The sequence below is a fragment of the Chenopodium quinoa genome, unplaced genomic scaffold (genome assembly GCF_001683475.1).
Source record: "Chenopodium quinoa cultivar QQ74 unplaced genomic scaffold, ASM168347v1, whole genome shotgun sequence".
NCBI classification, from domain to species: domain Eukaryota; kingdom Viridiplantae; phylum Streptophyta; class Magnoliopsida; order Caryophyllales; family Amaranthaceae; genus Chenopodium; species Chenopodium quinoa.
In genome coordinates this window covers 328756-351362 of record NW_018743397.1, presented here as the reverse complement: position 1 = coordinate 351362, position 22607 = coordinate 328756, and the positions used below count along the sequence as shown (strand labels likewise).

Genomic DNA, 22607 nt, shown 5'->3' with positions numbered 1-22607 from the left:
GGAGTAATATATATAAATAATATTAACAAATAAAATTGCGCTTTGGTATACAACAAAAATCAAGTCAAAGTATAATTGCTGAAAAAGTTTGACTATTATATGAGATCGATACAATATTACAATATATAGTTACAAACTTCTAGTTACAAACTAACAAATTAGTGTAAACTTATTCATACTACATTTGATATATCTCAGTGATGATCTTTTGACTGATGTGTATCAAATGCTTACAGCTAACTCATAAATTTCTGAAGCTGTTGATCTTTAACACAACTCGAGCGCCCAAGAAATTCATGATATTCTCAATATGCCGGAAAACAGCGTGTCTCCACCCCGGCATGAGCACTAAACTTCCAACCACTCCCCAAAACCCGGTAGCAAAATCAAGAAATACGACAACATAGAGTTCCACCTCTTGAGGGTCATCCTCCTCCTCTTGAGCATGGCTTGATCCTTGTTGAACACCTTGTTTGATTTTGCATTTTTTCGGCAATGCATCTCCACATAAACCTGGGTTGCCAGCATAAATCAATGATGGGTCATCAAGAGTTTGGAGTTGGTTTCCTGTTGGGATTGTACCGTGAAGCTTGTTGTAGGACAAGTTTAAGTGGCTCAAGAAATTCAACGCGGATATGCTTGGAGGAATTGTCCCTGAAATCATATTGTTAGACAGGTCAAGGGACTCTAATGATTTCATATTACCAATCTTCTGAGGTATAATTCCTGTTAGATGATTGTTCGACAAGTTGAAGCCAACAAGTCCTGCTAAATTAGTAAGCTCCTCAGGGATTGAGCCTACTAAGCCGTTGCATGAAAGATCTAAGTTCACTACAAACTTAAGATTGGTGGTGTATTGTAGCTCTTGCCCTTTCAACACCTCCATGGTAGTTTGTTCAATGGGAAATGTAGGTGATGATGCACTTGAATTACGAGTTGTGGGAAGCAACACCATACCGTTTAAGTTGCCAAAACATTGAGGAATGTTCCCGGTCAGATTGTTGCTTGCAAGGTCGAGGATTTGAAGCCAAGGAAGTGAGCAAAGTTGTACTGGAAGAGCCCCAACAAGTTGATTTCCTCGTAATCTGAGGATTTGCAGATTCGGGTGGCTTTTTGCCCTGAATTTTGGCATGTCCCCTGATAGCTTATTTTCACCAAGATCTAGAATGATCAATCCTCTAGACTTGTTGAAAGTCTTAGGAATATTCCCTTCAAGTGAATTGTTGTTCAAATTCAAAAATAACAAGTTAGGAAGTAGTCCTATGGACTTGGGAATGAGCCCTGAAAGATTATTCGAGGACAAATTGATAGTATACACTTGTTCAGAACTCCAGCAGTCAGGTATTGTGCCTGATAGCATGTTTCTCTGAAGATCCAGCACATTCAGTATCTTCAAATGGCACAAAGAAGTTCGAACGAGGCCATTGTCGAGCACTTGACCTTGTGGGAGAGACCCCGAAAACAAGTTATATGAAAGGTCTCCATAAGAGAGCTCAAAGGATAAGTTTGTGATTGAACCTGTAAGATGATTGTGGGACAAAATTAGTCCAAAAAACTTCATGTTCCAAAACCATTCTGGCAAATCCCCTGAAATCCCTGTATTCGAAAGGTCCATGAAAATGAGCTGTTTTTGTGATTGAATCCATTGAGGAATCTGGCTTTCAATTCTACAGAAACTTAACTGAAGTTCATCGAGTTGAAACGGAGGTTTCCAGTCAGAAGTAAGATTCAAGATCAATGAGTTGAAGCGTAGGTCTAAACTCTTTAGACTAGAGAGGTTGGTGAAGTGAGAGTCTGACACTACGCCTTCCAAAAAATTCGATGAGAGGCTAATTCTCACCAGTGTCTTGTGCTGTCCAAGGACTTCCGGGATGGTTCCGGTCAAGGAATTGTTTGACAGTTGCAAAAGGATTAGAGAATGCAACTGTCCTAGAAAAGATGGAACATTGCCATTCAAGAAATTGTGTGACAAGTCTAACATTTGCAAGGATGAAAGTTCATGAAGAGAAGTCGGTATGGTTCCATTGAGTCCATTCCTAAATAGACTTAACTCTTCCAAGTATGGCAATCTTCCAATTGATGTTGGAATCAATCCAACTAATTTATTACCTCCTAGATTCAACCGTCTAAGATTTCTCAAGTACCCCAACCAATAAGGCAATTTGCCCGCGATCTTGTTATTGCTTAAATCCAACATTTCCAAATCATGTGTAGTACACTTGGAGAAATTTTCCGGAGGGGTTTCTATGATAAATCCAATCCTTTGAATTTGCATGGATTCCCTATGACTCTCATGATTGCCATTCCCTCTACGTGGCTAAACGAATTCCCCTTGAGGCTGAGAAATTTGAGTCCTCTTATATTGTTTAGCCAAAGAGGGATGTAGCCATCGAACATATTAAATGAGAGGTCAAGGTATTTCAAGGAGGTCATGTTGAGTAAAAATCGAGGGAGAGGGTTATCTAACACGTTCATGGAAAGATCGAGGAATTGTATCCTAGAAAGCAAAGTTGAATTGTGGAAAGCATGAGTTAAGTGAGCCTTACCTAGTCCACAGTCTTGAAGCCGCAACTTCACCAAAGAAGGAAGCCTCGCGAGAGTTGCCATAGCCTTGTTTGTTGGAGTAAGGTGGATGCCACTCAAGTCCAAAGACCGCAAGTTCACAAGTTGAGAAATCCAAACAAGATCACTATGGAAAGGCGGTCCATAGAGATTTGAGCTATCAAGATCAAGTATCTCTAGTCTTGTAAGATTGCCGAGTTGGGGAGGTATAACTCCCCAAAAAGATGCCATAGACAAGTTAAGGTACCTTAGATGTTTGAATGAGCCAATGAACTCTGGGATTCGGCTTCTTTGAAAGTCATTGCCACTCAAATCCAAGTTGTTCAAGTGCCTCAATTCAAGCAAACAAGGGTCTAGCATTTTGGCTTCTAACTGATATGGTGCTGCCATCAAACTTAGTGGATTATCGATATTCCACACTGAGTTAGCCCTTAGATCAAGATGGTCTATGTAACCTGTAACATTGTTACAGACCACTCCTTTCCAACGACAGCAGTCTTTGCCAGTCCATGAAGAAAGACGATTTGCAGGGTCGCTAAAACTCATCTTGAGCAAGGTAAGAGCCTCTCGTTCTGCATTATGGCAGCTCAAGACTAAGGTGATCAATTGCAGGAGAGTAAAAAGAAATAGACCGTAATTTCTCATTGTTTAAGTCAGGGAATATTTTGTTTTTTTTGAGGTTTGTTTCTGTTTTTTTTTTTGGGTGAATATAATATTACAGGTTGTGTGGCATGTTATATACAAGTGTAAAGGAGATCCTTTACCCAAAAGAAGGGTTTGAACTGTAAACGCTTGTTAAGTTGATAACAAATTTTATAGTAGTAGTAGTAGCATCAAAAATACTGACCGCGAATAACATGTTAACACCTCTCACTGAAAGTGAGATAAAAGATTAATCAATGACCGTAAAAGTGGTTACATTTCTTTCTCATGGAGAAAAATTTTCCCGTTGGAGCAGGCAACTGATCTTCTTAGACAAAGTCCTTAATCTAACCTTATTAAAATTGTCATGTGTGTATTGAACCAGTCTTCAATTCACTCGCGATTCATTGGGTGAAATTGTCATGAGGGCCTTCCGTAACTCTCAATTATGTAAGCATTGATTCTCTTCTTAAACTCACACAAATTGTTTGTTTGATTGAGAGCTATAGTCATGACTGATAATGTAGTAAATAAACTAAGCAGTATACTTATCAACTACTCTTGACTCTTGTGCTCTTGCTACTTGAGGGAGTATTAACATAACATATTTTAATTCAAGACATCACCCTATGTATGCTATCGAAATTCAAAACTTATTCAATTAGAGCAAGTTTGAGATGAGGTTATTTCACAACCTTAACAAGCATGTAATTTATAATGAATTGGCCCCTTAAAGTACTCCAATTCCATGTCTTCTCAAGTTGTCCGTGTAAATGTAAATTACAATTTTTGAGTTTGATCGCAAATTGTAGATGTACTCGTATTATAAACTTAATGTAAATTACAAGTACAATTGATGATATGTGACACCCAAATCCAAAATTTCAACACCATAAAAGACATTAAAAATTAAATATATTGGAACACTCGAACAAAGAATAAAGGAAAGACTACATATTCTAAAACATGTATGCGGTGACATGGTGTATTACAATAAATGTCACTAACTTTAGCAATGAGCACTTCATTAATTTAACTATGTCTATCACAACTTTAGAAAGGACTAGTAACACACCAACTGTAAAAAAAAAGTTTCTTATAGTATCAACAAAGATTGAGCTTATATGTGTTAATTTTAAAGTTAAGCTTACAAGGTGTTCACTAAAATTAGAAAATGTCAATTAATTTAGTTGATAAAAGGTTAAGACAATTTTTAAGAGTAGACTAAGGGCTTGTTTCCTTAAGTTTAATTTCTGTTCAGTTCAGCTCCTAATTTCCTTCTCTCATAAAATATTCATTTCAGTTCTATTCAGTTCAGTTTAGCTCAATTCGGTAAATGTAAACATGCCCTGAGAAAAGGTGAGAATTAACACTGATAAACTTATAACGAAAAGGTGAGAATTAACACTGATAAACTTATAACGAAAAATATTATCCAATGAAAAACAGAGAGACAATAAGAAAAGGTGAGAATTAACACTGATAAACTTATAACGAAAGATATTACTGCAAAGCACAAACACATTGAAATTCTTAACAAAGGTTTGCCACATACAATTATCCAATGAGCAGCAGAACAGTGACCTGAGTGTACATCCAGAATCACAGTAATATAGCATGATAGAAACTAGAACAGAACCTTCAGACACAACCAACTGAATAATGATCAATAATCCAAGGACTGAATAGCTAATTGATACATGCCTAGATTCACTCCAGAGGACAGATAATTTTCTAATCCTCCTTTTTGGTGTAGTGACGCACTGTGAAAGCCAGACCTAAGATGAGAAGGGGTACCAGGAACTGTAAGATCTTGATAATAAACTCGGGTGTCTTGTCATGATTGTAATGAGCTTGTTGTGGTGGAACATATGAGCGCTTTAGAGGGACAGTTGATACGTCGATTTCTCCAACGTAGTATTTGTCCATCATCTCTCTGGCTGAATCACTGTGTCCCACATCTTCAAAATCGTTTGTTGCGTCTTTGCCTATATAAAAATGTGTAAGAAGCTAAGATGCATGCTTAGTAGTTAGTAATGTAGATGGCAAATAAGAGAAATGTAGGGAAACGCACCAGTTGCAGATAAGAGAACTTCATCACCACCAGGATGGTCTTCCATAAAAGGAGTTACATCATAGACCTGAATATGTCAATCAGCAAAGTGCCATTAATTTTCACAATTATTCCCTCTACCAAGATATGATTGTCACATAATTAAGAATACTTCATGGTAAGGATATGATATAATAATACTAAAAGATCCATAGTTGGTCTAAATTGATCCATCTGACACCCCTCATAACTCAATGTCAGTAGGGCTTCTTGGAATATACAATCATAAATCTATAGGATATATGAACTTCACAGATATCCCAAAGTAATTAGAGAGAGTAATAAAACTGGACAGATGGAGCAAAATTTAGATGCAGCAGAAGTGATGTTATGTAATATAATTCAGGGAACGTGCACATTTGAAACAGGAAGCAACCCCGAACAAAAATTGAAAGAGCAATGATCCAAATCAAAAACTAAGGCTGTAGCAATCAATCAGGAGAATACTAATGATATTATGATTTACATAGTGTAGGACTGTAGGATGCAGAAAACATAGATAGAGGTAAATTCGGTTAGTTTAAGATTACATCACATGTGCATAAGGTTCTACACTGACACTATCAAGTGATTGAAGACTTGAGAGAACATCGTTGTTTCATACTAACTGATATGATAAAAACCACATTGAGAAAAGCCATGAAAAAACAGAACCCCCTGAATAACAATTGATTCTGGAAAATGTTCTTATGTTGATCTATTCTCAGCTAGTTTTCACTGACAAGCTGTATCGGCCAAATAACAAGATCCAAAGTGGGGATCGTTATTCTTGTTATTATAGGCCAAGAAAGATAGTTCATCAAATCAAGATGCTCTATCATATTCACAACCAAATTGCAAAGACTACACAATGAATCACTCATCATATTGAACAGTCCGCTCTCAGAACAGTATCCATCAAAGAGAATACTGATGAAGAAGGCTCGTGCCATTCGTGTCTCTCAAATCTTAGAAGTTTGAACTATTATCTTCTACTAAAGTGTCCAATTTAATAATTTATTAAAGCGTCACACACCTCAAACCCTCTAGCTTCTAATGCATTTCTTGTGGATTAAAAACCTCAAAGATTCAAGAGTTCCAGTCATACAAGCAATTGTGCATCACCTCACCTCACCAAAATGATTCAAGCTTTGCAGCATTACATATTTATTTATTCAATACTCCCTCCGTCCCTAAATTACATTCCTCTTTTTAGCATTTATTCCTCACATAATAGAGAGAAAGAGGAATGTAATTTAGGGACGGAGGGAGTAACAAATTAGCAAGTGCATGATAGTCCTTAAAAAAGTTACAAGCACCTAATCTCAAATCATTGGATTCACCCAATGTTATAATTCCTTCATCCGAATATAATTGTCACATTGTGCATTTGTGATAACCCCTCATATATACATATAATAGTATACTATATAACACAATTCTACGATATCTCTTAACAATAATCGTTCGATTTACACCATCTTCCCGTCAATTAAATAATTTAATCATTTAAAACGAAAAACAAACATAAATCATTACAATTCATGCAACGCAACAACTTTTTCCGAACATCTTAAATCGGTTTATGTAATGTGGTTCCAGAACAGAAAATATCAAATTAAAATTCAAAATCCCATAAAAGTCATACAAGAACAACAATTCAGACAATTCAAAACCCCAACAAGAAAAATCAAACGGAAAGAGCAAAATTAAACATGAGATCTGACCTTTCCGGAGATAATTAACCAGCAATCCTTGCTACTGTTGTGCTTTGAAACTTCGTCAAAGGTGTGAACTTTACCATCTGAAGCCATTTTCACCCCTCTTTCTGATCCTACAAACAAAACATTCAAACAAAAATTAAGAAAAAACCCAGAAAGGTAAAGCCAATTAACAACAAACCCAGAAATTTAATTACTTTAACAAATCAATTGAAGTAAAAAAGATTGAATTTTTGAATCCAGATTAAGCAAAGATCCCTCGTTACTTACAAGAGTAGAACAGAAAAGAGAGAGAAATATAGAGAGAAAAAGGTTAAGGTGTTACTACTTCCTTACCAACCAACTTTACGAACGACCGATTGTGGGAATTAAAGTGTGAGAAAGAAAAAGAAAATGCTTAATTTTAATGGGCAGCAAAATTGACCCTGATTTGCACAGAAATGTCGTGGTGTCCACAAGACTTGTTGACTTTTTGGTTTGCACGACTGCCAGATTCATTTATATACGAAGTACGAGTACTTTTTTTATGAGGAGAAAAAGATTATTCAATTTTCTCTAATCTAACGTAGTGAGAGTATACATACTCTTTCTATATTTAATTGAAACGTTTTGACTTTTAGTGTCAATTTTAATGTAGAGAAATTAGGAATATTGTTAATTGTTTTGAGTTTATTGATTTTGTTCCTGTTTTTAGGGAAGCAAATTGCATAGCTCATTCTATGACTCATTTTACCCCGCTTTAGTAGAGCTGTCAAAAGTTGACCCGACCCAAAATAACCGACTCAAATCCGATTATTAACCAACCCATTTGAACTCGAAAAAATGGTGACCCAAACTCGACCTGAAACCAACCCTGACCCAAGTTGACCCGAGTATGTGAGACCCGTCATGAACATGAACAGACCAGGAGATGACCCGACCCGAATGTAACCCGTAAATTATTGACCTGAACCGAACACGACTTGAATTGAAATTGACCCAAACTCGTTTTAACCCGTCAAAACTCGAATTTAACCCGACTTGTTAATAACCTAACCTGAATTCAACCCGACCCGTTCCTGACCAGACCCAAATTTAACTCAACCTGTACAAACCCGACCCGAAATCAACACGACTTGTTATTGACCTAACCCAAATTCAACCCGACTTGTTATTGACCCGACTCGAATTTTGCAAGACCTATTACTAACCCGATCCAAAAATTAAACCCGATCTGTTACTAACCCTACTCGAAATCAACACTTGTTATTGACCCAACCTAAATAGGAACAATTTTCAAATCACCTTATATGCAATTTAGACCACCTTATTATTGTTGATCAAAGCATTTTGTCTAAGGAGACCAAGTCGGTCCAGGCCAGCAAAAGAAAGGAACATCATCCTCAAATTTAAGAGTTAAATATAGTATATATTTGTTGTATGGTCAAAGGAGATAATTATCTTCTTAAATTATAAACTATAGTTCCCTATTATATTGCCATATATATTATAGTCAAAGGAAATAATTAGCTTAATAAAAATGATAATTATGTATTTATAGTTAGTTGAACTCAAATATGACCTGACTTGGAAATGACCCGACCTGATTGTAACCTGCAAATTATTAACTTGAACATAACCCGACTTGACTCCGAGAATGACCCGACTTGAAAATGACCCAACCTGTTTATAACCCGCAAATTATTGACTTAAACCGAACCCGACTTGAACCCGAGAATGACCCGACTTGAAAATGACCATACCTAATTATAACCCGCAAATTATTGACTTAAACCGAACCCGACTTGAACCCGAGAATGACCCGACTTGAAAATGACCATACCTAATTATAACCCGCAAATTATTGACTTGCACCGAACCCGACTCAAACCCGAGAATGATCAAACCAGATTCTAACCCGCAAATTACTGACTTGAACCAAATTCTAATCGAACCCGAGAATTACCCTAACCCGTTTTAACCCGTGGAAACCCGAATTAAACCCAACCTATTGTTCACCCGACCCGAATGTAACCTGACCTAAACCCGACCAAAACCCGACAAGAAGTATGACCCGACAAGACCAGACTCAAGCATGACCCAACCCAAACCCGACACTCATAGGTTATGAAATTAATCCGAATTGATTCGACACGAGTTGAACCGACCCACTTTTACTGACCCAAACCCGACCCGTTTACCCGAATTGACAGCTCTATACGAAACCTCCAAAATTTCCCAAAAAGCCTAGATATTAGTCTTCAATTTTGGAATTTTTTGACTTTTTTTCACCCGTAAATAAAAAATGCCAAAATGTTTATCATGATCCCTAATATCCTCCGAGAGTCCAATTGGATGGGTAAAACCATCCAATTTGCATTTAAACGACCAATTTATTGGTTTACAACTTGCACCGATTTCATTAACTCAAACTTACCACGAACATTTATGACAACACATAATAATCATATATGGATCCAAACGGCATTATATGACCCCCGAGATATATCCCCTAATATCTCAATGCTTTTCAACACCGGGCCCCGAAACATTCGAAATTTCTCAGAAAGAGTGGATATAAGACTTCAATTTTGGAATTTTTTGACTTTTTTCACCCGAATATAAAAATTTGCTGAAATGTTTACCATGGTCCCAAATACCCTCCAGGAGTCCATTGAGTGGGTGGAACCATCCAATTTGTCTTTAAACGACTAATTTACCGGTTTACAACTTACACCGATTTCATTAATTCAAGCATACCACGAACATTTATGACAACAAATAATGATCATATATGGTTCCAAACGACATTATATGACCCCAAGATGTATTCCCTAAAATTTCAAGACTTTTAGACACCGGGCCCTGAAGACTCTAAATTTCTCAAAAAACGTTGATATTCGCCTTCAATTTTTGAATTTTTGACTTTTTTTCGCCCGAAAATAAAAAGTGCCAAAAAGTTTACCATGGTCTATAATGCCCTCCTGGAGTCCAATTGGGTAGGTGGAACCATCCAATTTGTCTTTAAACGACCAATTTACCGATTTACAATTTGCACCGATTTCATTAATTCAAGCCTACCACGAACATTTATGACAACATATAATGATCGTATATGGCTCCAAACAGTATTATATGACCCCAAGATGTATCCCCTAAAATCTTAAGGCTTTTCGACAACGGGCTTCGAAACCTCCAAAAATTCTCAAAAAGCGTGGATATTAGCCCTCAATTTTGGAATTTTTTGACTTATTTCCGCCAGAAAATAAAAATTTCCGAAATGTTTACCATGGTCCCTAATACCCTTCGGGCGTCCAATTGGATGGGTGGAACTATCCAATTTGCCTTTAAACGGCCATTTTACCGGTTTTAATCTTGCACTGATTTCATTCTCTCAAGCCTACCACGATTATTTATGACAACATATAATGATCATATATAGTTCCAAACGACATTATATAAACACCGAGATGTATTCCCTAGAATTTCTATACTTTTCGACACCGGGCCCCTAAATCTCCAAAATTTCGCAAAATGTGTGGATATTAGACTTTAATTTTGGATTTTTTTTACTTTTATTCGCCCGAAAATAAAAATTGTCGTAATGTTTACAATGGTCATAAAACCCTTTGGGAATACACCTGGATGGGTGAAACCATCTAATTTGCCTTTAAACAGTCAATTTACCGGTTTACAACTTGCACCGATTTCATTAACTCAAGCCTACCACGCACATTTATGACAACAAATAATGATCATGGAAAATAGTCTCAAGTAAACAGGTATGGAAGCTATAATTGTAAACCACAATCAAATCTATGGAAGCATTGGTTTATACATTTCTTTTAGTCTCTACTCTAGGGATAATTTTTTTCGCTATTTTTTTCCGAGAACCTCCTAAAATTTCAACTGAAAAATGAAATGATTTTTCATTATTTCAATTGAAGTAATGAGCCTTCCAATATTGGAAGGCTCATTATATAATTACTTCGACTAATCTTCGTGTTCCTCGAAAGGATCTCTTAGTTGTTGAGAGGGTTGCCTAAAAGCGGTATATAAGGCATACCCGATAAAACTTACAAGTAAACCAGATATAAAGATCGATGGTGATTAGGGTTGTCGTTTCCATTATTATAAAATTTTAAGACCACAATGGATCTATGATAAAATCATTTATTTACAACGGAATGGTATACAAAGTCAACAAATCTCAATGAATATAATCGAATTTATGGCTACACAAACCGTTGAGAGTAGTTCTAGATCTCGTCCAAAACCTACTACCGTAGGGTTCTTTTAAAACCCTTGAATTCTGAATATGGTAAAGTAGCTCCTAGGTGGGGAACTACTCCTTTGATGGGAGTTGCGATGGCTTTATTTGCAGTATTCCTTTATATTATTTTGAAAATATATAATTCTTCCATTTTACTGGATGGAAATTCAGTGAAATAAATCCACAAAAACAAAAAAAAATGAAAGACAAAAGAACCGGGAAGTTCTAGCCGACCACTTATTTTAGTTCATCATGAGTAGAGACAGTATTGCTGATATAATAACCTCTATACGAAATGCAAACATGAATAGAAAAGGAACGGTTCGAATAGTATCTACTGGAATCATCGAAAACATTGTTTTAATACTTTTACGAGAAGGCTTTATCGAAAATGCGAGAAAACATCAAGAAAGAAACAACTGCTTTTGGTTTTAACTTTGCGACATAGACGAAATAAGAAAACGCCTTATAAAAATACTTTCCATTTAATAAGGATCAACCGACCTGGTCTACGAATCTATTCTAACTATCAACGAATTCCTAGAATTTTAGGTGGAATGGGGATTGCAATTCTTTCTACCTCTAGAGGTACAACCACAGATCGAGATAAGCTTAACTTGAACGAATTGGTGGAGAAATTTTATGTTATATATGGTAATCCCTATACTATCTAAATTGGATTCAAAATTTTCAATTTGTGAACAAAAAAAGAGAAAAGACAACTTGTCTAATATCTTATATGACCCCGAAATGTATTCCCTAAAATTTCAACTTTTCGACACCGAGCCCCGAAACCTCCAATATTTCTCAAAAAGCGTGGATATTGACTTCAATTTTGGAATTTTTTGACATTTTTTCGCCTAAAAATAAAACTTGCCAAAATGTTTACCATGGTCACTAATACACTCCGGGAGTCCAATTGGGTGGGTGGAACCATCCAATTTGCCTTTAAACGGCCAAATTCCCAATATACAACTTGCACCGATTTCATTAACTCAACCCTACCACGAACATTTATGACAAAATATAATGATCATATATGGTTCCAAACGGCATTATATGACCCCGAGATGTATTCCCTAAAATCTTAAGGTTTTTCGACACCGTAGCCAACCTCAAAAAATTTCTCAAAAAACGTGGATATAAGCTTTCAATTTTGGAATTTTTCGACTTTTTTCGTCCATAAATAAAAATTGCCAAAATTTTTACCATGGTCTCTAATATCCTCCGGGAGTCCAATTGGTGGGTGTATCCAACCAATTTGCCTTTAAACGACCAATTTACTGGTTTACAACTTATACCGAGTTCATTAAATCAAGCCTACCACGACATTTATGACAACATTTAATGATCATAAATGGTTCCAAACGACATTATATGACCTCGAGATGTATCCCCTAAAATTTTAAGGCTTTTCGACACCGGGCCTCGAAACCTCCAAAATTTCTCAAAAAATGTGGATATAAGCCTTTAATTTTGGAATTTTTTGACTTTTTTTTCGCCCGGAAATAAAAATTGCCGAAATATTTACCATGGTCCCCAATACCCTCAAGGAGTCCAATTGGGTGGATGTAACCATTCAATTTGCCTTTAAACGACCTATTTACTGGTTTACAACTTGCGCCGATTTCATTAACTCAAGCCTATCACTAAGATCTATGACAACCTAAAATGATCATACGTGGTTCCAAACGGCATTATATGACCCCCAGATGTATTTCCTAAATTCTCAAGACCTTGCGACATCGGGCCCTAAAACCTCAAAAATTTCTCAAAAAGCGTGGACATTAGCCTTCAATTTTGGAAATTTTTGACTTTTTTTCAACAGAAAATAATAAAAATTGAAGTAATGTAAACCATTGTCCCTAATACCCTCTGGTAGTCCAATTGGGTGGGTGGAACTATCCAATTTGCCTTTAAACGACCAATTTACCGGTTTACAACTTGCACTGATTTCATTCACTCAAGTCTACCACAAACATTTATGACAATAAATAGTGATCATATATGGTTTCAAACGACATTATATGACCCCGAGATTTATTCCCTAGAATCTCAAGGCTTTTCGATACCGGGCACCGAAACCTCCAAAATTTCTTAAAAACATGGATATTAGCCTTTAGTTTTGGAATTTTTAGACGTTTTTTTTGCCTGGAAATAATAATTGCCGAAATGTTTACCATGGTCCCTAATATCTTTCGGGGGTTCAATTGGGTGGGTGGAACCATCCAATTTACCATTAAACGACCTATTTACCGGTTTATAACTTGCACCGATTTCATTAACTCAAGCCTACCACGAACATTTATGACAACAAATAATGATCATATATGGTTCCAAACGGCATTAAATGACCCCGAGATGTATCCCCTAGAATTGCAAGACTTTTCGACACCGGGCTCCGAATCCTCCAAAATTTCTCAAAAGCGTGTATATTAGCTTTCAATTTTGAAATTTTTGTCTTTTTCGCCCAAAAATAAAAATTGTCGAAATTTTTACCATGACCCCTAATACCGTCCGGGAGTCCCATTGGGTGGGTGGAACCATCCAATTTGCCTTTATACGACCAATTTTCCGGTTACAGCTTGCACCGATTTCGTTAATTTAAGCCTACCACGAACATTTATGACAATAAATAATGATCATATATGGTTCCAAACGGCATTATATGACCCCTAGATGTATCCCACAAAATTTCAAGACTTTTCGACACCGGGCCTCGAAACCTCCAAAAAAATTTTCAAAAAACGTGGATATTAGCCTTTTATTTTGGAATTTTTTGACTTTTTTTCGCCCGGGAAAAAAAATTGTCGAAATGTTTACCATGGTCTCTAATACCCTCCGGGAGTCTAATTGGGTGTGTGGAACCATTCAATTTGCTTTTGAGCGGCCAATTTACCGGTTTACAACTTGCACTGATTCACAACGACCAATTTAATTAACTTGCACCGAATTTGACTTGAACTGAAATTTACCTAAACCCGTTTTAACCCGTTAAAACTCAAATTTAATTCGACTTGTTACTAACCTGACCTGAATTCAACCCAACTCATTCCTAACCCGACCCGAATTTAACCCAACCTGTTACAAACCCGACCCGAAATTATCCCAACTTGTTATTGACCTTAGTCACCTTACCCAAATTCAACCCGACTTGTTATTGAGCCAACCTAAATTTTGTCATACCTATTATTTACCCAACCCAAAAATTCAACCCGATTTGTTACTAACCGGACTCGAAATCATCACCACTTGTTATTGACCCGACCTAAATTCAACTCAAATTGTTCCTGACCCGATTTCAAATCACCTTAAATGTAATTTATACCACCTTATTATTGTTGATCAAAGCATTTTGTCTTGGGAGACCAAGTCGGTCCAGGCCAGCAAAGAAAAGGAGCATCATCCTCAAATTTAAGAGTTAAATATAGTATAGCTTGATAAAAATGATAATTATCTATTTATAGTTAGTTGAACCCGAATATCAACTTACTTGGAAATAACCTGACTTGGAAATTAGCACAAAAAAATGTATCCATTTTCAAAATAACCACCCGTTTAATTTTTGATTTTATTTTACCACCCCTTAAATTAAAAAACTACTCAGATTACCACCCATTATCGATTTTATTTTACTGTAACTCTTAGCGCATAGCTCCTATGGGTTTAGCAAACATATAGGATGAAAAATGTACCATTACATGTATATTAGGTGATATGTGGTAAATATTTTAGGGGAAAATATTCAACGTATATGATGGTAAAAAGTACCACTGCATGCATAATAGTATACAAAAAGTATTATTCAAACAATTTATATAATAACAGTACATTATATATGCATAATGGTACATTATAATGTACTCTACTTTTGCCCTCCTATATATTTACAAACACATATAGGAGTTATGCGTCTAGTTGCACTCTACTTTTATCGATTAGGGTAACTTATATATGTTTAAAGGGTAACTTTTGATAATTTTTAACTTTGTTCTATGGTACGGTAACATGTTCAAAAATACATTTATCATAATTCCTTATGGATTAAGTAAATCAATAATTAATGTGCCAAAAACTCTTTTTAAAACGCGATTATATCAAGTAATTTAAAACTGAGAGAATATAAATAACTAATTGACAATGTAACACATAATTTCCCATCAGAATCTCCACATGATGATAATGAAAAAATAAAAATCCAACGCATTTGAGAAGGTTCGTAACACACGACGTGTGGCCTAAATTAATTTCCCCACAATTTGCAACTTCACCCTCTTCCTTTCCACTCACCGCAGTCACACTACTACTACTCTCTTTCTCTTCCCCACCTCATAAATTTTCCGTTACTTCTCCAATCCCCAGATATTATTATTCTCATTATTATTCATTTATTATTTTTATTTTTGCATCTTCTTCAACCCAAAAGCACAAACACCAAAATCGCCATTAAAAATGGTGCAGAAACCATCTCGATTTCTCACCACCACTTCATTCAACCCACCAACTCTCAACAAATACCCCAAACAACACAAAGAAGAACATGTAGAAGAAGAAGAATTCGACGAATGCGACGTCGTTTGGTCTACCTCATCCTCGCCGGAAAAGACAACCACCGCCGTTGAAAACCCGGCAATTACAATCTCCTCAGCCACCGGAATCTCCGCCGCCTTACTCACCCCCGACGAACCCCGAAGCCCAACCTCAATCCAACGCAAAACGACAACGTCTCCAGTTTCAATGATTTCATCCTCTTTCAGTCGTGGTAATGGGCCTGGGTTAGCGGGCTACTATTACGGGAGGAAGTTTCATCAGTCGGCACCTGTTAATGTCCCCGTTTGGCCCAATGGGCTTGGGAGTCGTAGGAAGCGGGCTTTTGTTGGGCTGGGCCGGTTTGATGAAGTTGATGGTGGTGGTGATTTGTTGGATGATGATGGTGAAGAGATGGTGCCGCCTCATGAGATTGTTGCTAGGTCGCATAATGCGACGTCGTTTTCGGTTATGGAAGGTGCTGGAAGAACTCTTAAGGGCAGGGATTTGACTACTGTGCGAAACGCTGTGTTTCAAAAGACTGGCTTTATCGATTGATTTTTTGGGTGTTTTTTAAATAATTTTTGTAATTTGTATAGTGGAGGTGGGAAAAAAAATTAAAGTTTTTTCTCTTCACTAATTTTAGAAATCAGATATTATGAATGTTCGGTGGGAAAATATTTACTTTTTTTTTTTAAAAAAATAATAATTATTTTACTATGGTTTTTGTTCTGTTTGGGTTGGGAATCTTGGGAGAGTTGGGACATGTGAGGGATGTAGCTACTAGCTAATTTCGGAATACTATTATTTTAGTATAATGTCAGAAATATTCATATTCGTAGCACTACTTAAATACTGTATGTAAAAAAAAACTTTAATTATTGGTAAAAAATTGTTGATTATGATTTAAAAGTAAGTAGTAACCTTTATATTACCACTTTAATTATTGGTAAAAAATTGTTCTTTTTCCCGTGTTATACCAAATTAGGCTTTTCACCTCACCTTATTTTCATTATTGTCTCAAGTAGAAAACCAAAGTATAATTTCTTTTGTAACTATTCCTAATGTATTTCACATTTGATTTTATATTTCCTTAACCTTCCTTAATTTACATGTAAAATGAGAAAGGAGCATGTACGAAAATAAGTTTAAAGATGAATACAAGTAGGATTAAATGTGATAGATGAAATTTAGGTGAAGAGAACATTACTTTAGACGTACTCTTGACAATATATACATATACATAGTATTATATACAGAATATTGCCTTACCCAAAGTATAATATGCATTTGGACTAATTTGAGACAATTAATTCAGTCCAAATCCAATCATCTAACATCTAATAAACAAGCTAATACCCTGTACTACAAACAGAGAACTAGCAAATTATTCACAAGTCTACAGAAAATAAAGGCTTCATAGCAACTTAGCTACTTGTATGAGATTAGAACATAAAATCAACAGTCAATTCTATGATTTCTATCAAAGCACTATCGTATCGCTTGTATTTATTTTTGCCTCTCACTTCTATGTAGTTGGTGTTGTATAGACTGATTCGCCTTTAGAATCATAAATCAAGTATCTTTCTCTAAAAGCTTTGCCTACTATCAATCTATTCCTTCACCTGCTTCTACCATCATCAGGTGGGAGGCTTATGCTTTGCCAAGGCAAATATCGATGATGGAAGTATCCACAGCCCATCTCCGCATATCAGTCCTGAAGCCACTGCAGGAACCATCAAAACTGCTTTCTGGCTGTTTAACCTTTGCAACACAAGTACCACCAAGCTCCCAACACACATGTTGATGGCAAAATAAGTTCCTACGAGGAAAGGCACAGCCATTGCCATTGGTAGTGGTACCCACTTCCCGATCTTTTTAGGAGAGGTATCCCTCACCAAGTTGGTCATCACAGCAAACCCAAAAAATGCATAACATAGTTGCAGGCAGTGTTGAGGTAAAGCTGAAAAGCCTTGCACTCCGAGAATAGCCATGTTCCGATAGATAAGGGCATATGGAGCCTTGTACTCTCCATCGGGGTTACCAACATCAAACACACTGTAAAACAGGAAAAATGTGAGTGGAGCAACCACACACCCAATTGCAGTCCCAATAGCCTGGCTAAGAAGCATAGACCTAGGGGATGTGAGGGTAAGGTGGCCAGTCTTGAAATCATGCATTAGATCAGAGGAAATGGAAACAATGGACTTGATTAGGCCACAGCCCACAAGCCCTGCAACAACACCAGTATTTTCACCCGCTAGAGCAGCAAGCATGAAAAGTGCAACTTTTCCATAATTATAGGCCATGTTCATATCTGTTAAACCAGCACCATAGGCATTGCAAAAACTGAGAGAAGGAGCTAGCATGTAGGCAACAACAACATAGTACCACTTCAACTCCGGGAACATTACAGGTATCACGATAATAGAGATTATGGAGAATAATGTGTAGCCAAATAATGCAAGCCACACAGGAATTCCCTCTCTCATGAAGACCTCATTTCTTAGAAGATCCTCTAGCGCCTGTTTTTCATTATCTGGACCTGGTATAGACAGAGTCAAGTTGCCCCTTACTAGTTATTAACCATCACCACCCAAAATAAATCCAAACCACATCGGTTTAGGTTGACTCAAATCATGTAAACTTAGTCAGGGTAAAGTGACTCAGCAAAGACCCACTAAATAATTCTTGTTGTTAGGATCCTTGCTATAAACTATGAAGCACCAAAATTTAGTAAATATTTTGTCATAAATTAGTAGATATCTCACTTACATGAGCTAAGATTTTTGTCCTTCAAGCGATCATGGATGCTTCGGGTGATGAAGAACAGTGTCTTGAAAAAATTGTAAAGCCCATCACCTAAAATTAGGGCAATCGAAATAAAAACCTGCAAAAGTGCATCAGAAAGTGCAGGAAAGATCAGAAATGTCATCAATATTGAAGGTACGTTTAGCTTTGATTAGTTTTAGAGAAGAGGTGTGAATCATGAATCTGAACATTAAGGAGTGTGAAATTGTGAATTGCCTAATTCAATACCTACTTTGTATCCATTTAGGCTCTTCATGCTACTTTCTGGCAAAGATGAGAGGTACCATGTTCCTTTCATGTCACCAATGAGTGGCCACATCACTCCCCACGATAGAACAGCACCAAGAAGCAATGACAGATTTACTAGGTGAGAACATATCATTCCAGCTCCAATATAGGTCATACTGAAATCAAAGTAAAACCTGCAAAATTCAATTCGGATAGTTAAGATTATGATTGGTATCAGGTGGTACTGAAATTGACAGTAAAAGGGATTAAGTACTTGCGAGTTTTCCCATGCTTTGAACCCAAATGTTGGAAACTGAGGAAAGCCAGATTGGTTTCCACCAGAATAGAACCACTGGACGAAACTCCATAGGAAACTAATGAAGAGATATTTCACAAAGCCATGGACTTCCACCCTGCAAAATATTTACAAGTCTACATTGGTCTCCAGGAGATTACTGTCAGAAAGATGAATCTAGATGTAAATGAATTTGGCTTACCTGGGTTTGTGTTCTCCTTTACCGGCATGGAAACCATTGATTAGATTTGCTGTGGCAGTTCCACTTGGATATTGTAACTTGTAGTCTATTATCATGATCTGGGGATCAAATATGAAAATATGATTACACTCCACAGCAATTTTGAGGTAAAAGTGCATACTGTAATCATCTAATCTAAAATATAAATTAGCTTAATATGTTGCTATGGCTTCAGAAGAAAAGAAGAAAGTGGTATAAAGTGCTTGTCTATCAAGGGAAAATGTGGATTAAGAAAACCCAAACATCTTGATAATCATATCCACCATCTTAAGTATCCACACAAGAAGATAATTTGAACCTCCTCTGTTCAAAGGAACTTATTTATAGCCCTTTTCATATGCTTGCATATACTACTTACATCATTTACCGTTGAATATCATTTATTTATCCAAATGCTGGAAAATATTTAAAAAATAGTCCCAGATGATCTTCTAAAAATTACCCTCCGAAACATTAATTTACACAGAACAGAAGTCACTGAAAATTTAGAAGTCCAAGAAAATAAGTAGGCAGCTACTGAAGTACCATAGAACTTAAGGTCCTAAACAAGAACATTAAAAGCCTGTTTTAGTCTTCCTTGCCTATAAGGTTATGCAAACAAGATAACATATTTTCCAAAAAAAAAAAAAAAGGTTAACAGATATGTCATGAATACAAAAAAGAGGAAAAAAAAAAAGCTCTTATTTATCACATATTGTATGTCATGAATACAAAAAAGAGGAAAAAAAAAAAGCTATTCTCTTTCATTGCAAATAAAGGGGAAAGAAAGCCAATAGACTAAAAAGGTAACCACACATCATATTTTCAAAAGCAAACCAAAGATAAGGTTGACAGTGAAAGCTAAGCAAAAAATGTTATAAAGTGCCACTGTCACTGCGGCTTCACCTAAGCTAAACAGAGAATGTTCCGAGGTGACACTGCGAGGGAATTTCGTTCTTTATCTCGATAATGTATTCTTAGAAAGTTCACTTTACACAAAGGTTCTTAGCATAAACAGGGAAATAAACAAATCAAACCTTTCTTAGCGGAACCAAAGCCAGCAACCCAACAAAGCTGCTAACAAAAAGAAATCCAGTCATCCAACCAACTCCTGGCTCCTTAAAGCTATTGGATGTGTTTCCCTGTGTATCAATCCCAGCTTGCTCGTATGTCTTCCTGTTCAGACCCAACAGGTACGAGCCAAACCCACCTGTAAACATGTAGCATGATACAAATGTTACCAAATACTTCGTAATATTTATTTGAATAATGTGATAGTAAATACTAAACCAATTAATTATAGCATCACATAACATCACAGCATATACAATCATATTTAAACAAATTAAACCAATCAAGGTTAAGCTTTTGCCCACTAAATGAAGTTATATAATGAATACACCACTGTCCACTAGTACATAGCTTTGTTGAATGAAAAACTGAAACAACTAAACAAAAAGAAGTTTTTGTCAACTAGACTCATTTGTATACACCGCCAGTAAGTCTAATATGATGAAACTAGTGTCATTTCACCATCAGGATTCCTGCCATAAGCAGATTCTACAGAGACACATTTGTACACACTAAGTTATTTAGACTCGGCTGTTAATTTCCTAAACATGTTTATGTCTAGGTATAAAACTTGGTCATGTTACGTAATATTTGCAAATTTTGATCCAAAATAACAGGTGCCAACACATATCCATATCGGAGTATCAGCCTATCAGGTACCTGAATTCAGCTTTTGGGGTGAAATAAAGAATCCATATAGCATAGATATGCAATAATCACCAACAACATTTAAGTCTTGACCTGTTTGGCTGCAGTCCAACACTCTTGATAAAATATATATACCAGAGTTGCTTCTCCACAACAAAATCATACATTTCACATATTGGACATCATGACAGTTACTGTACTTCGTTTAACATAAGTTAGAAAGAGAGGATAATCTGACCTCCAACAGCAATACTATAACAAGCAACTGCACAAGTTTGAACAACGGTATTCTCCTGTCTAGTGAAAGGAGTGGTCATAACCCCAAGTTTCTGAAGCAAACTAGTCCAACTCCGAAGGAAAACGAAAGCAAGAAGAGCAGCCGAGACATTAAGATTAGGAATAAGACCAGTTGTGAGATTAAGCTTCATCACTATCACACTGTAAATCACCCCAATCAATATACTGGCAATAATTCCTCTTATAGTAATCTGTTTTTGCCAAGGTGGCACTCTCTTTATTTCATCTTGAACCTTGTTTTGTTCTTCAAATCCTTCTCTTCCAATAGACTCTTTCAATTCAATATCACTCCCCATATCCTGCAATAATCTATGTGATTATATGCTCAAAAAAATTTGCTACTAACCCCAAAGTCCAAACCATCAAAGACTGTAACTTTTTTTAGAAATTAACTGAATTCTAACAAATTCAGAATGTCAACTTATTTAATCAATTTAAGTCTTGGGGTAGTAAACGGTACCCCAATACCTCGGATCAAATCTCGTCTTCATCATTGCCCTTTGTGGTGCTCTCTCCACAATAAAACAAAAGGAATCTAATAAACTTTGGGGAAAAAGGAAGGAAAGATGCAGCATAAAGAATAATGGCAAACATTTTTGAGAGATCTTACCTCACTTCCCAATAGTGTTAGCTTTTTACCGCAACAAAGAATTCAGATTCTGTGACGATTGCAAAGATAAACCCTCAATTATTGCTCCGCCTACATCATGATATTCTTCAGCAAAAGTACAAATGCAGGGAAAAAGGGGAAAAATCAAAATTTCCCAAGTGGGTATCTCCATTATTCAGTCAGTTGGCAATAAAGCTCTTTAAAACAAAAATGAAATCCCAAATCACCATCTTCCAAAAAAGAATAAAAAAAGATGATGAAGAAATCTGAAATCAGAAATCAGAATTTAGGAATAAGCAAAGAATGGGATGAAATTAACTGAGTTAAGAAGAAGTCTCACCAGAAACAAATTGAATTTTTCTGGCACATTACAAGCAACTTGTTCTGCTACTGCCATTTGCAATAGCAACTGTGCAAAGAACTTCATATTGATCTTTTTAATCTTTTAACTTGTGCATCGCACGAGTTTCAAAGCTAGTTATTAACCCGTACCTTATACTACGTACATTTAAAAAAAAAATAAAAAAAAATTGAAGAGTTAGCCTTCATAGGTTTATAACAAGTCATGTTCACCAGATTCATGACCTTGTTCATCTTTAGGCTTGTTAGTAACACAAGGTAGTTATACAAA

At 36.3% G+C, this 22607-nt stretch overlaps 4 protein-coding genes across 7 annotated transcripts; all 4 read right to left on the bottom strand.

Annotated features, from left to right (window-relative positions):
• Positions 1–241: 241 nt before the first annotated feature.
• LOC110738913 (LRR receptor-like serine/threonine-protein kinase GSO1) lies at positions 242–2197 on the bottom strand. Its single transcript, XM_021919373.1, has one exon. It carries the CDS (start codon positions 2195–2197, stop codon positions 242–244), a length of 1956 nt encoding a protein of 651 aa, XP_021775065.1.
• Positions 2198–2244: 47 nt separating this feature from the next.
• LOC110738912 (receptor like protein 30-like) lies at positions 2245–3207 on the bottom strand. Its single transcript, XM_021919372.1, has one exon. It carries the CDS (start codon positions 3205–3207, stop codon positions 2245–2247), a length of 963 nt encoding a protein of 320 aa, XP_021775064.1.
• Positions 3208–4671: 1464 nt separating this feature from the next.
• LOC110738869 (cytochrome b5-like) lies at positions 4672–7506 on the bottom strand. 3 transcript variants are annotated; one of them, XM_021919314.1, is made up of 4 exons: positions 7354–7506; positions 7024–7130; positions 5279–5345; positions 4672–5192 (listed from the first exon to the last, which is right to left on the bottom strand). In XM_021919314.1, the coding sequence occupies exons 2-4, from the start codon at positions 7108–7110 to the stop codon at positions 4939–4941; spliced, it is 408 nt and encodes a 135-aa protein (XP_021775006.1). In that variant the 5' UTR covers positions 7111–7130; positions 7354–7506; the 3' UTR covers positions 4672–4938. The 3 variants fall into 3 exon arrangements, with proteins under 3 accessions (XP_021775006.1, XP_021775007.1, XP_021775008.1); XM_021919315.1 differs by having other exon boundaries at positions 7288–7446; XM_021919316.1 differs by lacking the exon at positions 7354–7506 and adding an exon at positions 7215–7346.
• A 9479-nt stretch (positions 7507–16985) lies between these two features.
• LOC110738868 (metal-nicotianamine transporter YSL3-like) lies at positions 16986–22545 on the bottom strand. 2 transcript variants are annotated; one of them, XM_021919312.1, is made up of 8 exons: positions 21977–22545; positions 21308–21665; positions 20388–20560; positions 19333–19430; positions 19114–19248; positions 18840–19029; positions 18572–18686; positions 16986–18341 (listed from the first exon to the last, which is right to left on the bottom strand). In XM_021919312.1, the coding sequence occupies exons 2-8, from the start codon at positions 21660–21662 to the stop codon at positions 17437–17439; spliced, it is 1971 nt and encodes a 656-aa protein (XP_021775004.1). In that variant the 5' UTR covers positions 21663–21665; positions 21977–22545; the 3' UTR covers positions 16986–17436. The 2 variants fall into 2 exon arrangements, with proteins under 2 accessions (XP_021775004.1, XP_021775005.1); XM_021919313.1 differs by lacking the exon at positions 21977–22545 and having other exon boundaries at positions 21308–21970.
• Between the last annotated feature and the right edge of the window lie 62 nt (positions 22546–22607).